This window comes from Astatotilapia calliptera, chromosome 5, assembly GCF_964374335.1.
Source record: "Astatotilapia calliptera chromosome 5, fAstCal68.1, whole genome shotgun sequence".
NCBI lineage: Eukaryota > Metazoa > Chordata > Actinopteri > Cichliformes > Cichlidae > Astatotilapia > Astatotilapia calliptera.
This window is the reverse complement of record NC_137426.1, coordinates 15,660,033-15,687,042: the sequence shown is the minus strand read 5'-3', so window position 1 is coordinate 15,687,042 and position 27,010 is coordinate 15,660,033. Positions and strand designations below refer to the sequence as shown.

Below are 27,010 nucleotides of genomic sequence, written 5' to 3'. Positions count from 1 at the left end.
TTCTTTTTAAGAACATTTTGAAATCGTTAAAAAAGTAGGTCGTATATGCTCAATTTGAAAGGGCATTTATTTTGGAAGGCATAATCAGAATGACTTGATATTGATATGGTATCACTGTGGGGCTGTATACTGTTGATCTAAGGTGGAATTACCCTGTGGAAACAGGAAATTTCCATTTTAGAGCATTTTGAAATCACTGAAAGTTAGGTCAATTGTGGACAATTTGAAAAGGCTTTTACTTTGGAAGGCAAAATCAGAATGACTTGACATTGATATGGTATCACTGTGGGGCTGTATACTGTTGATCTAAAGTGGAATTACCCTGTGGAAACAGGAAATTTCCATTTTAGAGCATTTTGAAATCACTGAAAGTTAGGTCAATTGTGGACAATTTGAAAAGGCTTTTACTTTGGAAGGCAAAATCAGAATGACTTGACATTGATATGGTATCACTGTGGGGCTGTATACTGTTGATCTAAAGTGGAATTACCCTGTGGAAACAGGAAATTTCCATTTTAGAGCATTTTGAAATCACTGAAAGTTAGGTCAATTATGGACAATTTAAAAAGGCTTTTATTTTGGAAGGCATAATCAGAATGACTTGATATTGATATGGTATCACTGTGGGGCTGTATACTGTTGATCTAAGGTGGAATTACCCTGTGGAAACAGGAATTTTCCTTTTTAGAGCATTTTGAAATCACTGAAAGTTAGGTCAATTATGGACAATTTGAAAAGGCTTTTATTTTTGAGAGCAAAATCAGAATGACTTGATATTGATATGGTATCACTGTGGGGCTGTATACTGTTGATCTAAAGTGGAATTACCCTGTGGAAACAGGAATGTGCCATTTTAGAGCATTTTGAAATTGTTCCAGGAGCAACTCAGATATGGGCAGTTTGAAAATGCTTTTATTTTTTAAAGCAATATCAGAATGTTTTGATATTGATATGGTAACATCGTGAGGTTGTATACTGTTGATCTGGAGTGGAATTACCCTGTGGAAACAGGAAATTTCCATTTTAAAACATTTTGAAATCACTGAAAGTTAGGTCAATTATGGACAATTTAAAAAGGCTTTTATTTTGGAAGGCATAATCAGAATGACTTGATATTGATATGGTATCACTGTGGGGCTGTATACTGTTGATCTAAGGTGGAATTACCCTGTGGAAACAAGAATTTTTCATTTTAGAGCATTTTGAATCGTTAGAAGATTAAGTCAATTATGGACAATTTCAAAGGGCCATTACTATGAAAGGCAAAATCAGACTGACTTGATATTGATATGGTATCACTGTAAAAAGACTGTGGTTGGAAAGTGTTGATATAAAGTTCAAATAGTATTTGGAAATACGACTTTTGCTTTTAAGAGCATTATTAAGTCATTGAAAGAGTAGTTCAAAAATGAAGATTCACAGGGCTTTTACTTTGAAATCCAAAATAAGATGGCCTTGATAGTGACAGGGCACAATTAGGGTACAAGGCTGTGTCATATAGATCTAACATTAGAGTTTGTAAAAAAAAAAAAAGCCTAAATTATATGTTATTATGTTCTTAACATATCTGTTAATTCACTCGAAGTTGGCTTTTATTTTGAAATCCGGTTTCCACATCCATTCCCGTAATACTTTGAATACACAGGGAACGTAAAACAAACTGGAGGCTGGCTTGACTGCAAGTCTCGAATTGGAGGCTGGCTTGACACAAGTTTTTCCACGCCTTCCTAAAAAGTGGTAATTACAGTTAAGCCGAGCTTAAACATATAAGCGAGACGCCAGGGGCTATGGACTGCATTGTTCACGGAGCAGCTCGAGTGCCAGACTTTACAGAACCATGTGGTGGACACTATTGTCAGTCATTGCTGGAGTGCTTATACTAGTTCTCCGTTTCTCCACTCGCAGAAGGTAAGATAAGTGTTACAGCATGTTGATTTTGCAGATAATAAATTAGTACTAAGGCTTGTTTACTGTGTAAATGCATATTTTGCAAATGTTATAGCTTTACCGATTACTTATTTATTTTGTTTGGCGCATTTAATCCTAATCAAAATTCATTAAAATAAAGGAAAAGTAGTTGATATTAGATCACTACTTTAACGCTGTATCACTAATTGAATATTTAGCAGTTGGGGTTGCTTTTAACGGCAAAATATAGTGTGATTTATACTGAAGACGACTTGCCAATTGCCTTTTTAACTAAAGAAATCCTCCTTTTGGCATTGCTTAATGCGAATGCAAACCTGTTGTGTCAGATTCATGTAAAGTGAAAGGAAGCAAACGCTAATGCTTTTGCGATATGAATTTCCGTGTATGACAGGCGGAGAAATGAGCCTCCTCTGGACGAAGGTTGGATTCCATGGCTGGGACATGCCATTGAGTTTGGGAAAGATGCCGCAAAGTTTTTGGCCCGGATGAAAGAAAAACATGGAGATATATTCACAGTAAGTTCTGATTAATTAATTTAATACTTACTCTTTGAATCCAAAAGCTTGAATGCAGTTTATTTTTTAATCGTAAAAAATATTATACTGAACATTTCGGGGATAGGTGAGGTGAGCAAACTAACAATCTGTCCTCACAGGTGCGTGTTGCCGGTCTTCGTGTGACAGTGCTGTTGGACCCACACTCATTTGATAGTGTGCTGAATGACAGAGATTCCTTTGACTTTACCCGGATCAGAAGCCAGGTCATACAAAAAGTGTTCAGGCTGCAGCCGACAAACATCGAGCCTACCTTGGAGAGGAAATGGATGGAACAGTAATAAATATGTCTTTATCGATTTTATAAGCAACAAAATTATATGACTGAAATCAGTGTTGCAAATCTTAATGCTATCTTTAATTTGCATTTCTTAGGCATTTTCAAGGTTGCAGCCTTCCCAAGCTCAGCAGCTCCATGAACACTCACCTTCAGACCCTGCTCCTGCATTGCCACAATGGGTCCGCCCCTTCAGAGTGGAAACAAGAAGGACTTTTTGACCTCTGCTATAGTCTTCTTTTTAGGTAAGGCATAATATTTTAACCTAGCAAAAAATACTCTAACATTTTAAAAAAGAACATGATAAACATGGTGGTATTCTTATGCTTTTACCTGTGACAAGCAAAAAGAGAGTTTTTACCGTTTTTGTTGTTGTTATCAGGGCTGGATATCTTACATTCTTTGAGAGGACAGACAACGCGGCTGTTGCTTACCAAGAGTTCCGCAAATTTGACAATCTTCTCACCAAACTGGCTCGTGGCTCACTCAGGCGCGGTAAGTTGCACTGCAGCTTAACAAAAATAAAACAGATGTTCGATGGACATATAAACTAAACTTGCATCTGCGCAGCACCATAATGCAAATGTCTGATGGTTTCATTACAGAAGAACGCAGAACAGTCAGCCACTCGCAGAAGCGACTGTGGGAACTGCTTTCCCCGTGCGGGCTGAGGGGAGGGTCAGAGTCAAGCACCTGGCAACAAAGTTACTGTGACTTCCTACAACAGGAGGGGATAAATGCAGATATGCAGAAAAAAGCACTGCTGTTACAGTTGTGGACCACACAGGTAAGAACGGTTTAATTGTCTGTATTGTTTCCCGTTCACACACAAACCATAAACATCCACAAATTCCTTACAGTGGCATCAATGCATAAAAACTCCTCCGCACCCATCGCTTGAATACCATTTCACACAACAGTGTTCAGCTTGCCAACATGAAATCATAGATGCTAGATTCCCCGTGGCTAAGTCACTCAGAGCTACCTGCTTCAACATGTAACTTGAACTGGAGTTCCCATGAATCAGTTTTCCACGTCACTCTGTATTCCTTGAGTGTGAAGAATTACACATGCAAACACTGAGAATGAGAACAGTGTTAGTCAGTTGAAGTTGCTTCCTCTTTTTCTGACAGTTTCAGGCATCATACCAGGCAGTTGTGCTGTCAGTCTTTTGTTTTTGTTTTTTTCTTTTGTTTTTATGGCTAGAGTCCAATTCCTCTGATAATGTTGTTTAACCGGTGTGCATGGATGAAAATCATTTTAAAAAGACTCACATTGATACTCCCATGGATACTTCCTCTAGTGCAGAACTCTCTTTTACACTATCCAGTAACACCAGTATCTTCCATGAAACCTTGCTGAAATATTATTAATTTTGTTTTATTGGGCTTTAATATAAAGTGTTTCCATTGTTAGCAATATTTACACAGGTGTGACTGTGGGATTTAAGGTTTTTCACTAGTTCAGACAGGTCTCAGTGGTGGAGCAATGAGGTCACTACTCATGCTGCCAGGTGGGGGGGATAGTGAGCTGTATTTGGTCTTTGTTTCTGCTGTTGCTCTATGCTACATTTTAGCTCTAATAGTTTTACATCATCGTTAACCTGTTATTCTCCCTGGAGAAAGCTTTGTTCACCCTTAAACACAGATGTATGTAATTCTAACAATGATGAACCTATCCACACTGCAGGCTCTCACACCTGCTGTGCATGTTTGGGAAAGCCCGCCAGTCCCCACGTATATTTCTGCATTATCATGTCTGCTGGGATATTGGAGCACACAGTCTCTGTCTTGAATGGAAACTGGAGCACCACTGCAGTGAATAGAAGGATTAAATGTGAGACTGGCGAGAGGTGCCAGAGTGAAGCTTATACATGTGTTACAGGCAGATTGATGGGTTTTTTTTTTTTTTTCCAGTGTAAAGTGTAAATGCTAGGATTTCACTGAAGTCGCCTACATCGTCATGAGTCTTGCACAAGCTGGAGGTTGCTGTTCTTTTTCCATTTGCAAGGAATCAATATTATTGACTGAAACATACACCGATCAGCCGCAACATTAAGACCATTGACAAGCGAAGGGAATAACGTCCAGCTTCTCATCACATCGAAATGTTCTGCTGGGAAACCTTGGATCATGTCTTTATCACATACAGTGCACACAAACACTGATGCTGAACAAGCACACCCTATCAACACTCCCAGTCAGTCACTACCTTCTTCTGCCAGGACATTGAATGCAGCAGTAGTGAAAAATTGGGCATGAATAGGTGACGGAACTGTTAGGCGTGGCTGTGTGCAGGCAGGAATAGGACCCAAGGTGCAGACTCCGGAGACAGACGTGAACTCAAAAAAGGCTTTAATTCTGAACGCAACATGACATAACTTGAAAAACTCAAAATAAACTTACACCGGTGGACAGACAAAACACACAGCAAAATAAACAGTAGATCGCGACACGGACACAGAGAAACACAGGGCTTAAATACACAGAGGGAGCAATCAGGGAATGAGTAACAGGAGGGAAACACAGCTGGGACAAATCAGAACTGACGAGACCAAAGAAGCGTAAACTGAACACACTGAGAAAAGACACAGACCTTCAAAGTAAAACAGGAAACACATAACACAGACTGAACAAAGACACAGCCTCACATGTAGGCACTACAGAGGGAACAGAGACGTGGGACCAGGGCAGACACAAACACTGAGTGGACACGGGGATATAGGAACTAAGGATACACATAGACGCGAACTAGACAAGGGGATGCAGGTGATAGGGGAGACAGAGCAACTAAAGAAGACAGAGACATAAACCATGAGACAGAACTCAAAGAAACCAAAAAACTAGAAAATATGAATAATATCATACACTCAAAAACCCTGGGTCAACGACCCAGGCATCCTAACAGGAACATGGCAAAGAACCCAAGAAGCTGAATGAAATTTGCCAGATCCTAACGTGATCACGCATTTATGGGCTGCAGTGAACAAACCTGATCGGTCGCAGCAGATGGCCCCGCCCCTCCCTGAGCCTGGTTCTGCCGGAGGTTTCTTCCTGTTAAAAGGGAGTTTTTCCTTCCCACTGTCGCCAAAGTGCTTGCTCATAGGGAGTCATATGATTGTTGGGTTTTTCTCTGTATCTATGAAGCGCCTTGAGGCGACTTTTGTTGTGATTTGGCGCTATATAAATAAAATTGAATTGAATTGAATTGAATCAATGGCAACCTCACCTCCCCACCAACATCCGTAAAACATACCTCAAGGTCCAGTGTTTATAACCTGGCATGGGTCAGACCTATTTTTGCTGCACAAGTTGGGCCTAAACATTATAGCAACTGTGGTTTTAATGCTGCAGGTTATTCAACACCGCTTTCACATTTAGTCATATAGTCAAAGCCAATAGCTGGCCAGCAAAGCATTTTGGACCGTGAATAGTTGGGAAATGAGTGGTATGGGGGTCATGCTGGTGAGCACTATTACCTCACAGTTAGAAGGCTCCTAGTTGGAATTTCCTGGGTTGTTGGGCCTTCCTGTGTGAAGTTTGTCTCCAGTAGTTTTCTCTGGATTTCAGTTTCTTCCTATAGTCCAAATCATGTTGATTTTGTATATTCGTTTTCTGCCTTTTCCACTATGTTAGCTGGGGTCTGCTTGAATTCCCTTGCAACCCTATAAGTGGGATAAGTGGTTGAAAAGATTGATGGATAGATTAATGGGAATAGCTATATAACTAAAATGACCTTCTATAACCTTTAATGCAAATTTCCATTTAAAAACTGCACTGTTATACCTGCTTTGTGTGCAAATGGAAATGTTTTTTTTCTTCTCTCTCTTCAGTTATAATTCCCAAAATGACAGGTATTTTTCCTCTAAGAATCTGCAGCTGTTGGGATAGACTCATATTACAACCTGAGGCATTATATAAGGTGATCTGAAGATCTAAGAGGGCAGAAAGACAGTGTGATGTACTTCTAGTCACTTTTGCTCATTTGCCCTGCCTGTCAATGGAAAGTTGACCTGAGATGAGCAGCAGTAAGAACAGCTCCCCTAACCCACAGCAATTACTGTCTGACAGGCTCAGGTGTCTCCCACAGTGGTTGACAGAGGTGCCTACAAAGCATGGGGTGACTTATTGGCTTCTCCTCACATCAGTCATATTCACACAGCAGCAGTACAGAGAAATTAGAGGAAAGCAAATAATAGCCATCATCAGAAGTATCTCTATTTTAGGTATATATTAGCTTTATACGTACAAAATGAATTCTGTTGTTTTTTTTCATCTGAAACTCGTGTAAAGGTTTGTGTGCGTGCAATGTTTGTTTCAGTGTAATGCTGGACCTGCTGCCTTTTGGCTCCTTGGCTTCCTGCTCACTCACCCAGAGGCCATGGAGGCTGTTAAGTCAGAGATCAGAGGCCTTTCCACTCGGCGGGATACTTCCTTTCAGCAGCCCCAGAACAACCCGCTGGAAGCGCACAGCACACCTGTATTTGGTACGTAACAGCTGCTAGCAGCCTTTTCTGTTATTCACTTGAGCCCTTCTACCTTGGGGTTTAATTGCTCCAGTGGGATGGAAACAAAAGCTCATTTTGAGCTGTTAGAAATAACTGCAGTGTATTGAAACAGTGACAGCAGCCATGGCAGTTTGAACTTTGAACCAATTAAATGTTGATTGCCTTTTTCATATAATCGTATCTGTGCAATGTTTGTTCGTCGCCAAATTACGCCTGAGGGCACCGCTGACTTAACTCACACTGACACCCCTCTGACATCATCCACTCTGCTGTCCTTTCAATTCTACAGATAGCATTTTGAGTGAGACCCTACGGCTCACTGCTGCAGTAATGATCAGAAGAGAGGTGGTGCAGGATAAGATCCTGGACATGGCCAATGGAAAGAGGTACCACCTCAGACGAGGGGACAGAGTGTGTCTGTTCCCTTTCCTCAGCCCTCAAATGGACCCACAGATACACCAAGAGCCACAGGTATTTAGTGTGTACATATGAAGTGCATTAATCTAGAATAGGATATATGCATTAACAGCACCAACATGGGCCCCTCTATACTAATTATATTATGGCAAATAAGCTGGCCTCGAGGTGGCATGATTAAACACTGTGATTTAAAACACAGGCATAATACTTCCCCTGGCATAAGCTGGTAAATGCCTACAAATTCTTTGTCAAGGACTAGGGCTTGGTTATTTATTAATGTTCATTCTTATTATTTGTCTTAATTCGTTAGAGGTGAAATGTTATTTTATAGCCAAAAAGTCAAGCTTGTTTTCATGATATCATAACACACACAGCTAACGAAGCCCACATGTTTTGCTCTTGACAGACTTTCAAGTACGACCGCTTCCTAAATGATGATATGACAGTGAAGGATGAATTCTACAAGGATGGAAAAAAGCTGAAGTATTGCAGCATGCCTTGGGGTGCAGGGAAAAACAGCTGCGTTGGGAAAGAGTTTGCTATTTCAACTATTAAACAGTGAGTGTTAAAATCATTTGTAACATATTTCCATTATTTATCTGAAGTTGAAAAATAAATAATACTTTCATCATCAAAGAGTTCCATGCAATTTCAACCTGATTACTCGTTCTGGCCATCTTCACATAATATCCCCCCTTTTTATCATTTCAGTCCTGCTTTTATGTTCTCAATCATAAAGTAAGAAGCTGTTATACAGCCATTGCTTATTCTCTGTACGGACCTGTATGACAGAGGTGAAGGATATTAGAGAACAGTCACTCGTAACAGCCAATGTCAGACGTCCTGTACAAATGTTAAAACAGCCTCAGGTGCACTAATATGTGTGAAAAGATGTAAACAGTTTTTACCTCTTTTTTCTTTAGATTTGTCTTTTTGGCCTTGACCCATCTTGATCTGGAGCCGTGTGACCCTGAGGCTAAACTGCCTCCTGTTAATCCCAGTCGTTATGGGTTTGGGATGCTCCAGCCAGACGGAGACCTGCAGGTCCGATACAGACTGAAGAGAACATAGCACCTTACTGTACAAACTACTTACTGACATACTGTAATATTATTTATTGTATCTTATATTTGATCAGTCCACCTTAAATCCTATTTAACTTTTTGAATTTTGTAATTTTGTATGTTAATAAAAAACTAAAGGAAACACTAACCAGCTGATTTTGTCTCATTTTTAATGACTCCGATTTCTTATCTGTGTTCAGAAGTTATTTTCTAAAGGAAATGCAAATACAGAAGATGCAACATTAAAGATCAGTGCAACAGCTCGATTATATTGATTTTGTAATGGGTCAGGATTGATATCAGCTTTGAAATTATTTAAATGCTTGCACTGTAGTGCCGTGTAATATAAAATATTTCACCACACTCTTCATTGGAGGCCTGACCCCCGCCCGCTCCCCACAGGTTATGGTGGACTGCAAAGCAGACTAGTGAAACTGATCAATCTAGAAGTGATCACATCAGTCACACACCATACAACGATGCATCACTAGTGCCTAATAACGTAATAAATAGAGCTACAGTGTGTCTCTCCAGTCAGGTGGGAGCTGCGGGTGTGTTTTCAGATGCTAGGCTTTTGTGCACATGCACATTTACGCGTCTTTTTCTGGAGACATCATAGTCTGACGTACACGTAGCTGTGTGTTTTTGATGATAGATTTGCAGGAGGCGGTGGTGAAAGAGTTAAACAGATGTGAAAGAGAGCGCCGAGCTGCCATGGATCCACCTTCACAGAGATGCGGCGCCTCCTCACACAGCTGACTGGGAACACAGGTAGTCTGTCCGAACGAGCTTGTCGGCGTACTTGTTGATCTTCAGGGTGAATCAGGGAAGCAAGATGCGGAGCAGGAAACCGGCGGGTAGACAGTAGATCGTGCAGAAGATATCTCTGCCATGTCGGAGGCAGAGGAGGGGGAAATGGATTGGTTTAGACCCTGGCAATAGTAAACCAATAACGGCGCCTCAATTTTTTTTATTTTTTTTTAAATGCTACTGCTTCCTTTTTGTTTGTGGCAGCGGATTGATTGTTCACAAGGCGGTACGTGCTGGTTTGATTCAGTGTAGGATGACAACTCACGAAGGTATTTTTGAGCTAATTTTCCATTTCTGGACTTTGTGTAATGTGCAACCTATCAATTGTAATAGCTTTCCAGTTGCATGGGGGGGGGAACACTGTGCGTTTAAGCTTGCACCATTATGGAGCAGGGAGCCTTTGAAAAACACGGGAAAAGATGGAAGATTTGCATTCACTACATTGCACTTTTAGATGGCTAGTACCATTCCCAATGTAGCTACGCAGATTGCCAGTGTGTACAAAGGTGGGGCTGATGTTTGTTTTGTGGTTTGTTTAATCTGTTTTGTCGAAGCTTTGACTTGGATAAAGCAGGAGGAGGGTGGAGGCGGCTTCAAATGAATATTTATTATTATTATTATTATTGTTATTGTTTTATTTATTCCAGCAATATCCACAACACAGATATAACAATATCTACATTTTGAATTCAGCAGTAGACTTTTGTGTTCAGTTTTTTCATTCTTTCTTTTTTCAAAATTTTTTTGCATGCGCATTTTGAAACTAGTCCTCAGGCCTATTCGTGCTTGTGAAAGATTACAAACTTTGTGAGACAGTGATCACATCTGCAGGCCCGATGTGTTGTGGACTTTTCCGTGCCCTCATCACACAACACACAAGCTCAATATATACGTTTCAATGTGAAGCTTGTGCCACGTGTACTGTCATAAATGGTCCATAAAAATATTGGCCTCTTCGTCACAAGAGGATGTAACGTAGGCTATATTTTCTTGTCAGATAGCCTGCCCTCCCAAGGGAGCTCGCCGTGATTCAGGGAGTGAACATTTGCTTCCTGGTGTTTCAGCACCATTGGACTGGACAGCGCTCACTTTGTACGACATTCATCACTGCGTGGTGTTCTGCGTCTCACCCACCCACAGCACTGCATGGGCGTCATACGGGCACAGATCGACCTCTGTGGAGGCAAAATAATAATAATAATATTAATAGTAAGAAAAAATGGGCACGATGACCTCTTTTGCCACCTTGTGCAGCCATCTAAGCCATCACAGCAGAAATAGTTGTTGTCATAAAGATAAATATTTCATCTGTTACCACAGAGGAGAGCTCTCTTCAGAATTGGTCAGCACAAATAGGTTGTGTAAAGTTTTGGGAACTTGTTATCATCAGCATTTTTCCCCCACACTGGCTTAAATTGATGATAGAACAGCATGGATGCATTTTGGTAAAGTTTCCCAAAATATCTTTTAACCCCCCAAAAGAAATGCATGACAGTGTGTGCTGGCTTTAGCCTTTTATCTTTCTGAGCATTTTTTTCTACTATTGGATGAGGAAACAATTTTAAAAAAGAAGATTGGACTGTTTTATTCATTTAAGTCACAACAGCTTTTTAGGTAGATTAGGATGATTTCATTTCTTTATTCTAAATGTATCTGATCTATAGCATCTGAGGCAGTTTTTCTTCTGTTCCTGTTGTTAGAAGTGTCAAAAGTGTTTTGTAAGATTTTAGAACATGAGGCTTTTTGCAGTATCAGTTTTAGATGATTGCAGCACTGGGATTCTGTTTTTTTTTTTTTTGCCTTGTTTATATGTGAATGAGTCATCTTAATAACCCCCATCTGTTCACCAAGAGATTCTTGTGGTTTTAGGAAGAAATTAAAAAAAAAAATAGAATAATGCTGAAGACAACAAGAACAGCAGTAACTGATTGGGAAATATCATTAGAAATAACTTAATTTTATTGATTTCCAGTATTTTTGCATGAGCAGTTCAACCAGTGAACAGTTAAGAAAGCATTTTATGATTGTTGAACGACATTTTCAGAAGAAATATGGAAGAATTAATGTGAGTGAAATAATTTTGTTTTACTTTTATCATCATTTTAACAATAGTCAGGTTTGCCTTTCTGGGGTAATGTATCCCAGAGCCAGAGCAGCAAGGTGTTACGACTGTTACAACAGAAATCAATGGGCCTCTGACATTTGTATTAAGCTCTGTAACACTAATGGTTTGTTTTTATTTTGTGATTCCTTCAGATACGATAATGAATGAAGAGACAATCAAGTGTAGTCCATAGCCTCAGCGGTCCTCATGCTCTCTTTACCTAAAGTTATCATGGAGAAATCCTTGGCCGAGTTAAATAAAGCCGGCTCTCGGTCAACATCATCGCTGCCACCTGAACCAGTGGACATCGTTCGCAGCAAGTCATGTTTCCGCAGAGTCAGGCTAAACGTTGGAGGGCTCCCGCATGAGGTCTTGTGGCGAACGTTAGACAGGCTACCACGAACGCGTTTGGGAAAGTTAAGAGATTGCAACTCGCACGAATCACTGATGGAAGTGTGCGATGATTACAGTCTGGAGGAGAATGAGTACTTTTTCGACCGGCATCCAGGGGCGTTTACATCTATTCTGAACTTTTACCGCACGGGTAAGCTGCACATGATGGAGGAAATGTGCGCCCTTTCATTTAGTCAAGAACTAGACTACTGGGGCATCGATGAGATCTACCTGGAGTCGTGTTGCCAAGCAAGATATCACCAGAAAAAGGAGCAAATGAATGAAGAACTCAAAAGGGAGGCAGACAACTTAAAAGACAGAGAGGGAGAAGAATTTGACAACACCTGCTGTGCCGAAAAAAGAAAGAAACTTTGGGACCTCCTGGAGAAGCCCAGCTCATCTGTTGCAGCAAAGGTAATGCCACGGGATTTTGGGTGTGAGTTGATCATGGTTATGTTCACTTTGACCCCTGTCGCAGAAATACCTGCGGTGTTGTGCTTGAAATTTCAGTTTATTCAAGAAAAATCAAATAATAGGAAGTGCTCCTGTACCAAATATCAACACAGCCAGGTGACCTTAGATTACTGCCATTGCACGGAGAGGAAACAGCTTATGATTACACAAAATGTATCAGTCATTACATTTTGATTGTTCAAAAGTTGGAACATGGAGTAAATGCTGGAAATCATAGAAAAAGCCTGTCAATGCCATTTGTTCACATGGGATTTGTGTGCTGTTGTCTGCAGTTATTGTGATTTGAAACCTGGGAACAAAACAGGAAGACGAATTTGGTAACAACATAAATGGCTGCCTTTATTTATCGCTATAAAACATCTTTAAAACGTGACATTGGGCTCATTAGCCTTGTGTCCTGTAATGCTGCAGTTACAAAGGACCGTTGCTGTATTATTGCCATCATCATTATCATCAAAACCAAAAACAGACCTTCAAACAAACAGACCAGTGGACCAAATGGACCAGTTGGTAATAACTTGTTATTTCCACAATATTACTTAATTTTTTTCCACCTTATTATCTCACTGTTACCAAGCTGTAATATAAAGTGCAACTACATTAAAATAACTAAAGCACTTGCTTTTTTGTGACCCCCCCCCCCCCCCCCAAAAAAGTCATTTTGAGATTAAGAGGTTTGAGATATTGAATTTTAGCTCTGTGCACATGAACAAGAAGCTGGAAATGACATGGAATTCTTTCAACCATAACCCTAACCCGCACCGTTAGTCAATGCATGTTATGCCATCAGCAGGTCTTTCACAGAGCCACACCTGCAACTGCAACCTGGGAGACCACAGCAGTGTTAAACATGAGCAACCTTTGATCACACTCTTCTCAGTTGGATTGGAAGGATCAAAGAGGGGGGCTGTTTCTTTCCAGCTCAGTTTTAAGGGGAGCAGCGTGCCTTGTTTGTCTTGCAGCTATTATTGCATGGGAAATGGAAATGAAACTATTAGCAATTTGTGCCGGCTGATGCTTTGCAGCGAGGATTTGTTAGAACTGTCAGCTCTAATCCACAAACAGAGTGAGATGAGTGCTGTGAGTCTGTCAGTGAAATGTCTTCTTCACAGGAATCAAAGAGATGTAAAATCGATGCTTATTGGGTTAGCGCTAAGAAAGTGCTGTAGCCTACAAAAAGGAGATGACCACTCGGAGTCGACCATAAGTTCTTGTCTCCGTTATCACGCCCCGATACCTGCAATTTATCAAAATATCAGCGACAAACTGTTGTGAAGTGCTCGACGAAGATGGGTACAGCGATTCACTTTGAATAATAACACAGAAAATTGCTTATGCAAAGTGGTTTCGGCGAATCTCTAGCTCTCAATGTCTATATATATCTATTATTCATGTTAAAAGAATTTAACTGAGCTGCTAATTCACATCACCTCCTGGCTTGGCATCATTATATCTTGATAGTGGAGGGTAGGGATAGACAGAAAAAGGAGCAAACTTGACATAGCAAGCAGCAGAGTTTATTAATTCCTAATTAGTTAAAAAAGGACCACATTAAACCACAGACCAAGCTACCAAAACCATTCAAGGGGTTCATGTATTGTCTTAGTTCTTTTATTTATTTATTTAACTGTGGGCTTGTTGAGCAATCCAACTTGAACCACAGACTGATCAGCTGTGCTCTCCTATCCTGGACCAAAAATGTGCAGCAGCCCATAAAAAGATGGTGAATGGTAGCGATTAGCACAAAACAAATGGTTACCAGGCAACAAAAGTACGATTTTATCATCGCCGAAGGAGTGGGTATTGAACAGGAGTGGGCCTGTTTGTGTTTCTGTGTAATTGCACTTCTGTTTAGTTCCTGTTTTAATGTTTGTACAAAACAAAACAAGAAGCTACAATTTTTAGATGTTCAGGGGGAAAATGTTTAAAAACAAAATCTCAGTGTTGCTGCCTGTGTTTTCTCTGCCCTGCCATCCTTCCTGGCTTTCTTTTCTCTGCATTGGCTCATATCTCTCCTCCCTTCCTTCCTTCTTGAGGCTCCTCTGGTATATACTTCTGACTAAATGTCAGGGAAATGTCACATTAATTATTCTCCAGGAGACTCTAGGCCCAATTTGAAGCTTCCCTCTCTCTGTTTACATTCTTTGTCAATGGAAAGTTGACAAAGCATTGTCTGTCTCGCACTCAGATCCCAGATCAGATTCCAGTCACCATAAAATGAGATTGTGTCTGACCGCTGGCAAAGCAGTGCCTAACACCAAGAAAAGCCTTTTTCACCTGCAGTAGCATTTATGTAACATCATGTTAGATCCTGCTGGTTTCTGCTATTCATAATATCACAAATATCTGTTTACAGATTAGGACTTTGACAATATTCTTAAAAATCACAATACTTATATAAATGTTTCAAGTTATAGTTTGAATCCCATAGTATATAAGTTTATATTCAGAGTAAAATTTGTAAGCATTTTCTTTTGTTCATTGCTCAAAACCAATTGTGTCCCACTTCCTCTGAAACCATTACTAAATAATAAAATCTTAAATAGATTTTATTTTGAAGGTTTTATTTAAAATCTGCTATTAATATGGGCTCGCCTTCAGACAATTTACAGAAGAAACCAAAGCCAAACGTGAGTATTGCTGTCATCTTTGTCCTCCATGCATTAATAAATGTGGAATTACCAGTTCCTTCTCCGTCAGTGGGTATTGTGCATCAGATGGCAGGCAACAAATTCCAATAATGCTACTCTCATGTCACAGTTAACATGACAAATAAATGTGGCTTGGCGATATTCCTACTCATAAATCAGTCTGCAGCAGAATCCAATACAAGCACCCAGACTAGAATCGGTCACTGTTTCTGACATCTGGACAGTCACAGCTGGTTAGATGATGTATAAGAAGCCATAAAAAAACAAGACTAGAATTCCTGTCATCAATCATGGGCTGGATCATCCAGAGCCTGCACTAAATATTTCATAGAAGACCAACGAAGGCTGTACAATATCTGTACTTGCCTATGATTGTATACATATGTAGAAATCTCACAAATTTGGAGCATTGTCCATCCTTCTCTATTTCTAGCTGTCGACTGGACAGACAGGGATATCTGAAGAGGGTGAACAAGTTTAGACTGGCCTTTTTGTCCATTTTAAGATGTAGCTTTCGAGTTTTTAACAGTTATTAGATGAGATTCATGAGCTTCCTATGTGACTATAACAGTCCAGGCCAAGATTGCCAATGTCCTTTTGACATCTGGGACTGAATCAACCTTTAAGATTTAATCCTGCTTTTGACAGGATTGATCAGTGTGAATGCTCATGTCATCTAGAAACTTGCGTAAATATAGAGTAGATGTTTTAAACCTGTGAAGTGTTTTTTGTGGTTTCCACTATATGTCCATTGTGAGTATGCTGTTGTTTTCAGTTTATATAATGTTCCCCAGTCAGCAGACAATTTTCCTTATATAATTTTCCTTACTCATTAGATAACAACTATATCCTCATCCTCTAGCTAATGAAATGACTCATGGTTATATGTTCCAGCATGCCTACTAATATAAATTATTCTACTTGCCTCTAATTAAACTCTGTCTATCCCTAAACCTTTTAAAACTTGATGAAGTTAAATTATTTAAACTGAAAGCTGGGCTCTCTGTCTATTCATTTTACATTTGGCAAGATGAAGCAATGCAAGTTTATTTGTAATAATTATGTCATAGATAACTCGTATCAAATAAGTATTTTGATACAAGGCAACCTAAGTTGTGAAAATAATGCATTAAATGAACAGAAGAAAAGCTGAAATATAAAAAAGGGTAAACTAAAATGACTAAAGACAGTTTTAAATCAGAATCTATTGAATAAGTATGAGTGTCAGGATCTTCTTTTCAGTTTCCTGACAGTCTGCTTATTAATCTCCAGTGAGTTTGCGTAGAAATTTGACTGTAGTTGCTCACACAGTATATTTATTGAATCAACTGCTAATGCAATGTTAATGTTACACATATAAATGGACATTTTGATTAAAGGCACTTGAGTAAAGGAGGTATAAATGTTGGGTCTGTGTTTCCACAAGCCCTGCTAGTTTAGAGACTTATTCATCATGAAGAAAACAAGACATAACAGAAGATCTTCAACCCGCTAGCGAGGGAAGTCTTTGGTCAAGAACCAGCTCTTGAAGCTCACGCTCCTAACCTGTCTCCAGCCCAAAGTCCTTCAAAGAGCAGCTCGCTGGCAGCTATTTATTGACAACTGTTACAATACACAATACAACACAAGCACCTCCCCAGCACAAAGTGGCTGGAGAGGTGGTCAGAGACAAAGGAATGTCTTGATCCTATAGATGGAAGAGTTTACAAATTTAAGAAGCACAATGACAACATTCAACAATTAGACTTAACAGTACCTTTGTGAATATTTCCTTCTATGATGTTCATTAATATCTTAGAAAGATCGCCATCTCAACAGCAATTATACGTTTATCCGTTAAACTGTGTCGTTACTTTGCAAAAGACAAAAACAAAAACAAAACACATTCATACACAGACTGTGAGGCATTTTCCTATTCTCTAAATGCCTCATAACAGTTGCACAGGGCACTGATGAATATTTTAAAGCCCTTTGTCAAATTTGTTTTTATCCAACTTTGAGGAGAGAGTGCTTTGGTGTCTACTTTGAAGTTGCTGCTAGCGGATTGTTAACATCAGAGCACGCGTGGTACAGTCCTAGTGAGAAGTAATGGGCGAGTACCTCCAAACCTTTGATTGGCACTGTATGTGTTGATGAAGCAGCTGTAGAAAGAGAGAAGTAAATGAGAATCACACGCTTCACTGACAGAAAGCTGTTGAGTAACCATGCAGCACTAAAGTTACTAACTGTACTTGAGGAGTAACATCCTTTTCTTGGGTTATTTGTCCATCTTATCTTGGTCTGTTCGGTGCAGAGATTTAGGCTGGGATCATGTGTGCTAGGAGCTTGAGCGCTCCAGAGATTGCTTTCACGGCAGTCGCTCTCTGCCTGTCACACTGTCTCCTCGTCAACATCTTCTGAGTGTCCCTTCTAACTTGCCCTCAAGTCAAAGTCAAAGGCAGCCATTCAAAGTCTACTGCAGCCTCTAAAGGTTAAAGTTGAAATAAACTGAAAACCTCAACCACAGTGCTTAAAATATGGACTTACTAACTACAGGAATTGATTAACCACGCTCACCTATCATCGATTTTGTCATCACTATTTCCTACACAAGCAAATACACACTCATGCTCACATATGACTGTATTTGCATGGTTTCATGTTTAGAATGCAGTAAAACCGTATCTCCAGTGTTCATTATGAATTTTAGAATAAATTTATTTAAATGTAAGAAAACTGACATTTTACTTCCTTTTACTCAAGCTCCACCCTCCCCCATTTTTACACACCTACACACACATCACACACTCACACATATATATATATATTTATATTGAGACAGACAGAAAGCTTCAGGAGGTTAATGCTGACATTTAGAGAAAAATGTTCCTTAGACTATTATAATTAATGGTGTTGCTCTATTTCATTATTGAATGTGTCAGATATGTAGAATGGAAGAACAGAGACAGTAAAAATAACTAACAGATCATGTAAAGGTACACCGAAAGGCCTGAAGGGCAGGAATTGAAGCAACCAATTAAATCATAAGTGAATTGTTTTGACAAAATTCACAAAAACATATTTTTGGCGTTGTTTTTGTTTTGGGCTTTTTTTTTCATCCAGTAAATGGATGATCTTTAATGATTACAGCTGTCAACAGACCATCATGCCATAACTAAGTAATCACAGCTCCATGTGGAAGAAACTGCAGTACAAGATTATATGAATTATATGAACCAGTTTATATGAATCCTGGTATAATTTTATTGGTTTTAAGGAAACTTACACTCATTTGCTACTTTTTTTTAGCTATACCTGTTTAGCTGCTTATTAATGCAAACATGGTGAAGACAGCATGCTGAATTCAAACCAAGCATCAGAATGGGGAAGAAGATTGTTCATTTCAGATGTCAGAGGACAATGGCAAAGCTGTTTTGAACTGATAGGAAGGCAACAGTAACTCAAGTACCCACCTATAGATCCACAGTATGCAGAAGAACATCTTTGAATGTGCAGTATGTTGAACCTTGGCGTAGATGGGTTATAGCAGCTGAAGGCCAAACCTGGTCCCACTTAAGTAAACTAAGAACAGAACACTGATGTTACAAAATACAAGATTGGAAAAATATTGCCTGGTCTGAGAAGCCTCAATGTCTGCTGCAGGGTTAGAATAGGGGTTTCAAACATTTGGCCTGCAGGCCACATCCGGCCGCGATACAATTATATCCGGCCCACGAGATAATTTCATATGTCAATCAATAATGACCCGTCGATATGTCGGAGCCCAGTCTTCAGCCTTTTTGCTGAGAATCCATGCAGGCAGGTGTGGGACTTTAGCGAAAACGTAAAACGAGGAGCATCTGGCTGCACTTCAGTGATATTGGAGACTGAAACGCTGAATGCAGAATTTATACAATTAGGAGCTGGATATTTTCAGCCATTTTCCATTATGGAGGACAAAAGGTTTCTAACTTGTTCAGGCCCTAAACCTCATGTGTGTTCTTCCTAGTAGTAGCTAATGCATAAAAATACGGCTTTTATGAAAACACTGAATAAAAATTGTTTTATTGAAAAAGGCTAGATTTACAGTTCAGTGTTGAATATTATGTAAACTATATGCAAAGTGTCTTTGAATGGTAGAGGTGCAGAAACGTCTGCATGTACCACAGAGCCATGGCTCAGTGCCTGAGTGTCTAAATGAGTCTCACAGGCCTGAGTTTGCGCTTGAAGCCATTTATAATTCTTAACTTGTTTGATCTGCTCACCACAAACAAGCACAAGCATACATTTTGGACTTTTAACTGTATTTTCATAAATTTTACAGCTTTTCCTACTCATAAAAACCTCCCTTATGAACATTCATACTACACAAAGTAATTTAGCAATAAACAATTAACCTCTTGAACCCCAATGCCCGCGGTACCGGACGCAAGAGAGGGAGAACATCTGGTTTAACAGGATGTACTCCCAGATCTTTTATTTAAATGTAGACATGCATCATACCCACAGACACGCCAGAATCTCAGCGAAGTGTTCACAAAACCCTTTCAACAGTCACCCAACAGCTAGAGCAGGTAAACAGATTCCACAAAATGATGTAAACACAACACACAACAACAAAAAAGTGGACAGCCTGGCCAATGAGCTACCAGAAGAGTTTCTGTAATTTTACACATAATTGGTTTACGTCCAAAGAGTTTTGTTGCCACATTTCTTTCTTTGTCACAGCAGCTTTTTCTTTGTCAGGTACAAAAACAGTTGAATACGTCACTTCTTTACACAGACAGTTTCACCGGTCCGGGGCTGTATTCGACCCGCGATGTAAAATGAGTTTGACACCCCTGGGTAGAATTTGGTTAAAACAAAAAAAAAGCAGGGACCAAAGCTGCCGTGTATCAGTGGTTCAGGCTGCTGATGGTGTAATGTAGTATGGGATGTTTTCTTGGCACACCTTAGTACCGATTAAGCTTTATTTAAATGCCCCAGCCTACTTGAATATTGTTAATGATCATGAATGTGGCAGTCGGTTCATGATTCTCAAATGTCCCCCACAATCACCAGATCTCAATCCAGTAGTGGGCCTGTGGGAGATTGTGCAAACTGACACCATTGATGTGCGGCGATCTGCAGCAACTGTGCGATGCTATCATGTCAACATAGTCCGAAATATCTGAGAAATGTTTTCAGCATCTCATTGAATCTGTGCCACGAAGAATGAAGACTGTTCTGAAGGCAAAAAGAATTCCAGCTCTGAACTAGCTACACGTAGAAGTGTCCTGTGGGCGTATATATATATATATATATATATATATATATATATATATATATATATATATATATATATATATATATATATATATATATATATATATATATAAATAAAAATGGTGGGATTCTATCTTTTTGCATCTTATTTGGGCTGATGAAAAGAATAGAAGGAAAGGTCAGTCCTGTTTGGAGACTGAATGTTCTTTGCAAATTTCCTTACATAGTCAGTGGTAAGTGCAGTAGAAATCATTATATAATTATCATGGCATTGGTTGTTTTAATTTTGTGCATTACGGATACATTAGGTTATCTAATTGCTGACCACACAACAAACAAAAGAAAGATAAAGCCGTGCTAAAGATTTTTGAAATTGTAATATATTGATCAGTATTATTAGTTAACAATGAGTATTATTACCGGTAGTTAACTTCTGCAGTAGCTGTTTCAACAATGTGCTGCATATTTCATGTTCATTCACTGTTAATGTGCAGAGGGTCTGGCAGAGTTGTGTTTGTGAGTATTTCATAAGTCATGTCATGCATTTTGTAGTGGATAGATCTGAACTGGTGGTGTCATTTCAGTTCCTCAGGTTTACACCGGGGCATAACAAGTTTTAGTGAAGGTGGTTTGTTGGTTTACTAATTTCAGTGGACATGTTCTGTCTGTTTCTGTGATATAAATTATGTAACTATGGTCATCAGAGTAACAGTTGTGGACCTTATTCTAAATTTTTAATTGTTGTGCAAGGATATGTTTAGAAAAAGTCGATTTTTGTTTTGTTTTGTCAGAAGTGTATTTTTACTGATGAAGAAAAATCATGACTTTCGTAGAATAGTAGAGTGTGAGGAGGTGGTCAGCTGCAAGCGCCTTTCATTCAATTTGGAGTTAAGCTGTTACATGAGCTAGGGAAAGACATTAAGACATCACATTTCCAAAGAGGAATGAAGCCTCAGGGCCAATGGCTGTAAGGGGAAACAAATTAGAGATCAGGAGATCTGGAAAACTGAAGACTGAAACTATGAAAATTATTTGTGTGACATGTAGAAATCGAGTCAGGAAAACAGAATAATAAAGAAGCAGATTTCTCACTTAGGGTAAAAAGAAATCAAGTGCTTCTCTTAGCCTGGGGAAAGAACACTTCAAATTCTGGGTTGTCTCTATATGGCGATGTATTCGTTTAATATCTGCCTCTTACAGATATGGAAATCATGTGGTCATAGCATTGTGTCTGTAGGGCCTCAGATGACAGCAATCTTTCACTTCACAATATAAACAAAACTTCTCTTAACTGAATACGTATAATTAGGGTTAGACCTTCACAACCTTCCCACCACAGATGAAAATTGCTCTATTTATGAAAAGACACCACCTGTCTCTCCTGATGTGGTTGGTGTTCAGTGGGTTAAGCAAACAACTTTCACCTATTAAATGCTGAAATGCTGTGTGAAACCCAGAAGTATCTCTGGTTTATTCTTTAGCCCACCTGTATATGTCTGTGCTTTGTGTCTCCCTTTTTTCTATTCAGGTCAATTTTATTTTATTTGTATAACTCCAGTTCACAACGACAGTTGCCTCTTACAGTCATGCTTTATATTGTAAGGTAAAGACCCTACAATAATACAAAGAAGACAGAGACCCAACAATTATATAACCCCACTTGAGCAAGCACTTTGGCAAAAGTGGGAAGAAAAAAACAGTGGCAAGTTTGAATACAAAAATTTCAGCTACAATGCTCATGCTCAAACATCAAGGTAAGGAGATCTCAGAAAGCTGATCTTTTATCTGGAGTAGGAACCTTCAGGGATATACTCCAAGTAATTTTAAGTAGTGGATAATTTCTGGCAATTTCCATGTTAAACTATAAATATGATGTACTTTTAAGTGAGTGATGGCTGCATTATGTGGTGGTTTAACCTTGCCTTTTTTAATTATTCTGCATAATATTGGCGTGGATCGTACATATTCTACTATTCATTTGTCCTGTTGGAAAATGGGGTATGTCTACAAAGACATATGTATTTACATAGACAGTAAAGACTCAGTTCTTTAACTATTAAGGTAAACCTGGATAACATTACTTGAAAAGCTTCTGATAATCACTTTTATGGAGAGAATTTTATTTTATTATTATTTTTTCCTTTACATTAGATTAGGTTCGAAAGGATGGGGCTTATCCTTTAAAACAAAGCAAAAAATCACAGGAAAATTAGTCAACAATTAACTCTCGTCTAACAGTTCCTCCGTAGATGTAGTTTCCAGAAAAAGTCATTCTGGGACACAGCGGCTCTGGAGAAAACACGTGTGTGGTTGCATTAATCATAAAATATTTAGCACAGCTAGGAAGGAAAAGCATCAACGATTGGCTTCACTCTTTAACATGAAGACATATACACTATAATATGTGTTCCCTACTCTTTAATCTATAAAAAACAAAAAACAGTCTGGTTTATGGTAAATTGAAAGACATTTTTGATTTGGTACTTTCATTATTGCAGTTGGTGTCAAAAAGAGAGTGTACTGTGCACTAAAGTTTTGTCTCACATGTAGATGTAACAGTATGTGTAGTGATTAATATTGAAACTCCTATGTAAGTTATTCCAAGTAAGTACTAGCCCTGAAGGAGCGAGCCCATCAAGGACTGGCACAACTGCTGAATCATGATATTAGTGTGTACGACATGCTGCTTAAGCAACATTGAAAATTTGAAACCTCTGAGCAACAATGTTCCCTTTTCGGAAAAGTGGTGAGAAATTTAAGAAGAATATGCAAGATGTAAAGATTTTGCAACTCTGGAGAGTTAGTGTGGCAGTAGTAGTTTTCTCTGTTGTGTAAGTTACCGTGTGTGTAACTTCCAGGTTATACTTGAAGTTGTGCTGGGAAATCCTATTTTTTGCTAGGGCTCCTTTTCCTAGAGGTTTGAAGAATAAAAAGCGTCAAAACGAAGCTGAAGGACTAAAACAAATTGAGCTTATCAAATCCTGAACATACCAGTCATTCATCTGTACATTTTTTTTTTACCATCCAACATGGGGTCGTAGGCAGGCCATCACTGAGATTTATGCCTGAACTTCAAATAAAATACATTTAGTTGCTTTTACTCTTACCATTTACTAATATCTGAGCAATGTCTGAAAGTCTGAAATAAATCCTAAGAGAATCACTGGTAAATAATAAATTCATACTTGCATATCATATGCTCATATGTATTTAATGTGGAAACTGTCAGTGTCATCTTTCTACACTGCTCACTGTCCAGTGAATGAGGAGCTAATTAATTGGTCAGCTAGCCCTAATGGATTAGATTTATTTCACATTAATACAGATAATATGTACCCTAAGCAGTCCTCACAAGCCTACAAAAAGCCTACAAAACGGGCTGGGATGGTTAAGAGGTGTCAGTAATAAACTTTTCTAGAGTCATTTAGATTTACCCTGCAGATGGAGACAGATTGAGCAGCAGCAAGAGTAGCAAGTGTTTGCATCACTGTTACAGGAGCACAGCAGAGCAGATGAGTTGATGTTGTGGGGCATTGGCAGTGAGATTTAGTTATTGCAAGGGGGCATTAGATATACAGCATCTTGCATCAGGTACAGTTTGTCATGTGCCTTATGCATCAGAACAACTCGGCATGTTTTCCCTGAACTAACTCACAGGCTTTGATCCATTAAATAAAATATGCAGTAAACAGTATTATGTGTTTGCTTAAAAGCTGATGTATACAGCATATCAGCATATCATTGTATGATGGCATTCAGTAATTTATACAAACATTTATTATTACAGATAATATAGAACTGTTTGTTCATTTCCTGTCTTCTTCATTTCTTACACACAATACAGAAAAAAGTAGCATGGCGTCATAGTCTGCTCACGGTCCTTCAGTGAGGCTATTTCTCTATTACCTTTGAATGCAACCTCCCTGCACTTCATATCCAATTCTCAACATAACATATATGTGCTCAGATCAACAGAATCACTATAAAGGTTTCACAGGAACAAGCTGATCTGATTCTGGTGGCTTTTGCTGCTTTCTTCATTGGTGGATTTCACTTCACTGTGCAGGTTATTTTGAAAGGCAACTGAATAGAGTGAAGGCCACTCTACTGTGGTAAAGGAGACATATTTATCAAGGGAATATGGAAAGGAGACTTGACTATTAGTGCAAGAGGCTTTTCACCGAAAATAACACTTTCACTTAAACTTTGTTCTGGTTCCAGGTTACAACATGTAAATCCAAATGAAGAGACACACCGTTTTGTGCAGAAAAAACACAAGTAGTCAGTTTACAGTACTGCTTTTTTCTTCTTCGCAGGCTATGTCTTTTAGACTGTTTGCTTACCCCAAACAGGGATTAACCAGTCACAGTGAATGTAAACAGGCTGTTGCCTTTGTTCAAAATCAAAAGTACAATTTTAAAAAGTGCTATGTAGTGCTATGAAAAAACTTATCACGTTTTGAAATGAAAGCATACTCACTTCCAATGCTAAGGCTTAACATATTAGGATATGGTACTTAGCACATCTTAAAATATGGTAAATAAAACCTGTGCCATTAATTATCTTACAAAGACTTAAATCAAAACACAGAAGCCCTGCACACTTTAAATTAAGAGAGTATATGTTAGTCATTAATTGTTCATCCACAAGTGTGAGCACATCTATAAAAACAGACGTTTTGGCAATTTTCAGGTCTGAAGCATTCAGTGTCATGTGGAGAAATGTGACAAGTGAGGACCTAAAATGCAGGGCACAAAAGGCAGGCAAGGCTCCATGAAATTTTGATTGGGACAAAAGAAATAGCAACAGGGAGAAGGAGAGTTCAAAAAAAGCAATTCTGGGAATTGGCTGGCCATGAGGCTAAACAGAGGAGATGTAGCAGTTTTGGGGGCAGGCCAAGCCACAGAGCTAGATATAGGAGCTGAAGCCAGCAGTGAAGCTGATGCGGCCAGGGATGCAGGCTCAGGCTGAGGGCCATTGTGGACTGTGGCGAGGAATGCCTGCTTCCTCCTGGAGGAAGGACCAGGGAGTGCGCCGCTGGAAGGCCTCTCATCCTCAGACCACCGTTCCAACAAAAAGAAGCACTCGGGTGCTGGGCAGCTGGACTCCCAACAGGCTGGGCTAGTTAGGCTAACGAGGCGTAAGAAGTGAGGACCCAAAATGCCAGCGCGAAGGCAAGCAGAGTTCAGCGAATATCAAGCTGTTTCTTTAGGCTGATGGCCGGTAATCCAAAAAAGACAAAACATAAAGTTAAAAAAGGGAAAACTGAAAACTATAAACTACCAGAAAATACAGTGTGAGCTAAAAAATAAAAACACTAAAGCAAGAGGAAGAGACACTCAAAGAACTAGTGGGAGGACATACAGAAGGACAGTTGGGGAAGTGAACACAGCTGGGGAGAACGAGACACAGGAAACGACTGAAAGTACAAGACTGGACAAGTATGGCTTATTTGAAAGTGTTGTTGGAAGAAAGTCTCCTCTCTCTGAACAAAATATGGCAGCACAAATTAGGAAAACAGGTTAGAGATGTTTAGCCATGCTGCACAGCAACATATTTGGTGGATCACGAAGAAATCTCAACAGAAACACCTCATACCAATGATCAAGGACAGCTGTGGAGGGTGGTAAATTGCTGCTTCTTATATAGCGCTTTTCTACTCATACCACTCTTTATACAGCTTGCATGATTCACACATTCAAAGCTGAAGTGCTTTCTACCTAACATTCACACACATTCATAATCCAAAGTATGCATCGGAGAGCAATTTAGGATACCTGGCATGCAGACTGGAGTACCCAGGGATTGAACCATAAAACTAAATGACTAGTAGATAACCTGCTCTGCCTCTTGAGCTATAGCCACTTAATTACAGCCACCCTTTGGGATTGTTTCTAGCCACAGGACCTGTCACGTTGCAACCATTAAGTCAACCACAGAGTTTTCTGTGTACCAAAGTATTTTAAAGGCATATGTGAGGCTATCTGTCCAAGGTTTTCTGGCACTGGGTCATGCAACAGGACGATGATCCCAAGCAGTAGATCTACAATAGAATGGCTAAATAAAAAAAGAATTAGTCATGTTGTAGTGGTTCAGTCAAAGTCCAGGTCTCAACTAAATTGAAATGCTGTGGTGGGATCTCTTCAATGCCTAATGAACTGAAGCAACCTTGTAAAGAAGAGTGGGCCACAATTCCTCCAAAACTTTGAGACTGATAAAGTCATACAGAATGATTACTTCAAGTTACTTCTACTGAAGGTGTATCTGCAAGCTGCTGATGGGGTACACTTAGTTTTTAACACACTGCTTCTGCATTTTGGCTTAATTCGTTTTTATTACATAAATAAGGGCACAGTCTAATGTGTCATGTTCTTCTTCATCTGAGAAGTGTATTTACCTAATTTCAAGTCTGGCTAAGGACCTTTTTTTTTTTATTATATCCTAATATGTACTAAAGAGTGTGATTTTTTTTCCACCTGAGCTAGTTTGTTAGAACAGGGTGAGTGGTTTGATGTTAATTTAGCAGGTAACCAGTTACACATGTGAATAAATGATTAGATACGGCTACAAAATGTTTTAGGAT

At 39.2% G+C, this 27,010-nt stretch overlaps 2 protein-coding genes across 3 annotated transcripts in view; both read left to right on the top strand.

Moving 5' to 3' along the window:
• Nucleotides 1–1,652: 1,652 nt before the first annotated feature.
• Nucleotides 1,653–8,899, top strand: ptgis (prostaglandin I2 (prostacyclin) synthase). 2 transcript variants are annotated; one of them, XM_026167482.2, is made up of 10 exons: nt 1,653–1,908; nt 2,321–2,444; nt 2,585–2,760; nt 2,859–3,005; nt 3,143–3,255; nt 3,366–3,547; nt 7,081–7,246; nt 7,557–7,738; nt 8,094–8,245; nt 8,611–8,899. In XM_026167482.2, exons 1-10 carry the CDS (start codon nt 1,838–1,840, stop codon nt 8,756–8,758), a joined length of 1,461 nt encoding a protein of 486 aa, XP_026023267.2. In that variant the 5' UTR covers nt 1,653–1,837; the 3' UTR covers nt 8,759–8,899. The 2 variants fall into 2 exon arrangements, with proteins under 2 accessions (XP_026023267.2, XP_026023268.2); XM_026167483.2 differs by having other exon boundaries at nt 1,752–1,908; nt 3,369–3,547.
• Nucleotides 8,900–11,811: 2,912 nt separating this feature from the next.
• kcnb1 (potassium voltage-gated channel, Shab-related subfamily, member 1) overlaps nt 11,812–27,010 on the top strand; it is a 30,106-nt gene continuing 14,907 nt past the window's right edge. The window contains exon 1 of the mRNA XM_026167481.2: nt 11,812–12,472. Within this exon, the coding sequence (XP_026023266.1) occupies nt 11,873–12,472 (600 nt within the window). The 5' untranslated portion in view covers nt 11,812–11,872. The remainder of the gene's footprint in view (nt 12,473–27,010) is intronic.